The sequence below is a fragment of the Empidonax traillii genome, unplaced genomic scaffold, assembly GCF_003031625.1.
Source record: "Empidonax traillii isolate 1590-97213 ecotype Southwest subspecies unplaced genomic scaffold, ASM303162v1 scaffold738:size396264, whole genome shotgun sequence".
Lineage (NCBI taxonomy): Eukaryota > Metazoa > Chordata > Aves > Passeriformes > Tyrannidae > Empidonax > Empidonax traillii.
Genome location: NW_020955931.1, coordinates 75,998 through 78,696, shown reverse-complemented (window position 1 = coordinate 78,696; position 2,699 = coordinate 75,998). Strand labels below are relative to the sequence as shown.

General features: G+C 52.3%; 1 protein-coding gene across 1 annotated transcript in view; it reads left to right on the top strand.

Moving 5' to 3' along the window:
* The first annotated feature begins 2,615 nt into the window (after positions 1 to 2,615).
* Positions 2,616 to 2,699, top strand: part of BNIP3 (BCL2 interacting protein 3) — a 7,945-nt gene continuing 7,861 nt past the window's right edge. The window contains exon 1 of the mRNA XM_027900539.1: positions 2,616 to 2,667. Coding sequence (XP_027756340.1) covers positions 2,631 to 2,667 — 37 coding nt within the window. The 5' untranslated portion in view covers positions 2,616 to 2,630. The remainder of the gene's footprint in view (positions 2,668 to 2,699) is intronic.

The window sequence follows — 2,699 nt, the reverse complement described above, 5'->3', positions numbered from 1 at the left end:
TACATCCAGTCCTTCCTTGGACACCCCTGGGGATGGAGACTTCACCACCTTCTTGGGCAGCCCGTCCCAATGCCTGACCACCCTTTTCAGGAAGAAATTCCTCCTCATGTCCAATCTGAACCATCTCTGGCACAGCTTGAGGCTGTTTCTTCTCATCCTGTCCCTTGTTCCCTGGGAGCAGAGCCCAAACCCCATCTGGCTCCCTGCTTCTGTCAGGGGGTTGTAGGCACATTCTCCCAAATCAGTCCTGAAATCCCCTCTGTCTTATACCATATCCATTCTAACGTGGGATGCATTACTTTAATTTTTATCTACAAGAAACCAAAAAAACTTCAATCAACATCATCCACTTCCAAACTAATGTAAGTTTATCATCAGTTTGGGATTTCAAACAGCTTTGTGCAACGCCTGACACACTTGTCCCTCACAACTGGACCAAGCTGCCCTGTCAGGCCAAACCCACAGGCTGAAAACCAAACTGAAAGTTGAAGTTGTGTGAGCAGCAAGTGTGACTTGGTACTCGAATTACTGCCTTCGTTAGTCCATGGAGGAGGCGAGTCACTGTCCCTGTTTTAATAGGAATTAATCAATACATGATTGGTCTGGTGACATACAATAAACAAAATCAGAGTCCCAGATGGGCAGAGGATCACAGCGTAATGCATCGATAACCTTTCAAAGGCTTCATCCAACACAATTTTCAATTTTCCCTGATCACAGCATGGGTCGTTTCTGTCAATAACCAAAAACCTTTTACCATAAAGCTTTATATGAAATTAAAAGCATTTCTCCAATAACTAGTGAAAGAGAAGCTGTGGCTGCCCCATCCCTGGAAGTGTCCAAGGCCAGGTTGGACGGGGCTTGGAGCAACCTGGTCTAGTGGAAGGTGTCCCTGCCCAGGGCAAGGGGTGGAACTGGATGGGCTTTAAGGTACGCTCCAACCCAAACCAGTTTGGGATTCTGCGATTCCGTAATTCTATGACCCCCTCGTCCCTCCTGAACCTTGCAGCCCTTCATCATGTGGACACAGAATTTCTGTTCCTCTCACACCCCAGTTGGTGCTGTCGAGGAGCCCTCCTGGAAGGGTGTACTGGCTGTCCTTCCCCGAAGGAAGGCTTTCCCTGCCCTGGTGGGCAGCAGAGAGCAGCAGAGCGCTGTGGGATGAGCTCCAGTGCTCCTCTGTCACTCCACCGAGCATAAATAAACACGCAAACACAGGGAACCTGCTTCTCGAGCAGTTGTTTAATTACAGTTGGCATTTCGCTCTGCCAAGGACAATTTTTTATTAAGTTCCTGAGTAGAACAGCATCGATTTTTAATCATGCAAATGAAATACAAATTTCTTGGCAGGTTTCCTGCGCTCGGACACAAGGAAGATAATTTAGGCACTGGCACGCTCAGAGAGGCTGGTGGCTGAAGTGCAGCCTGTTCCAGGCCCTGCCACCCTCCATGGAATGAAGTTATTCCTCGTGTTGAGGTGGAACTTGCTGTGGTTTAGTTTATGGCCCTAAGGTCCCAGGGGGCCAGACTGAGGTGTGGGAAACACTGTTAAGGATGGACCAAAAGCTGCAGAACTGGCCCTGAAAACTTCTTAATGGGCCAAAGCATTCCTCCTTTTTTGTGCAACGATGCATTGGCTGCGCAGACATAACACACAAATCAACAACAGCCTGACACTGTCCTTTTGGGGACACTATAAACCAATATTCCTCACTGTCACAGTAACTCACTGACCAGCCACGTGTAATTCACTTGGGCTGTGGAAAGGCACAAATGACAACAATTCCAGCCCGAAGAAACTGCCTGCATGCTCTTATTAAGTGAATAACACTTTGGCTAAATAAAATCAGATTTTACGTGTTTGTCTTTATAAAATCCCACAGCAGTAGGTCAGAATCTGCCTTCAAATGATGAGTCTTTCCTAAGTGGTTCCCTTTGAGGAGAAACCCGGTGGCACCACAGAATCAATTAAAGAGAAAAAGGAGAAGGAATTCTGCTTATTAATTATTAATTTTCTTGGGGCATCCTGTGCAGGGCTGAGTTGGACTTCGTAATTCTTGTGAGTCCCTTCCAAATCAGGGCACTCCGTGATTCCGTGACTATCCATTACTGTGATTATCATCTATTTAGGCCACGTGCCATTTGCTGTCGGGGGCTGGTTTAGCGCCCAGGAGTTGTGATTCTGCAACCAGAAGTGTTTCCTGTGAAATCCCATCAACTGTGTCCGTGCGCCCTGCGTGACTCTGCGTGAGGCGCCTCGCGGGGGCCCGACAGCGGACGGGCGGTGTGTGTCGCCGGGCAGGCGGGGAGCGGGGTAACACAGCATTCCCCGCAGGAATGATCCCTGCGGGAATGATCCCTCCCGGTCCCCGCTCCCCCTCGGGGCAGTCCCCGCTCCGCCAGACCCGCCCCCCCCCATCATGGCGGCCTGAGGGCCGCTGAGGGGGCCGCGAGCCAGCGCGCGCCCCGCCCCGCCCCGCCGCGCCCACCAATGGGAGGGCGGTGCGGTCTGACGTCACGGCGGGAACGCGCGGCAGGCTGGCGGCGGGCGGTGCCGCGCTCAGACCGTGTCCGTCCGCCGCGGCCGCAGCACCGCCCGCACACAGCGCGTATCGCTCCGCCCCGCAGCAATGTCGCGACAGAGCCCGCAGGAGGAGAACCTGCAGGGTAAGGGCCAGGACGGGGCTGGGCCGGTGGGA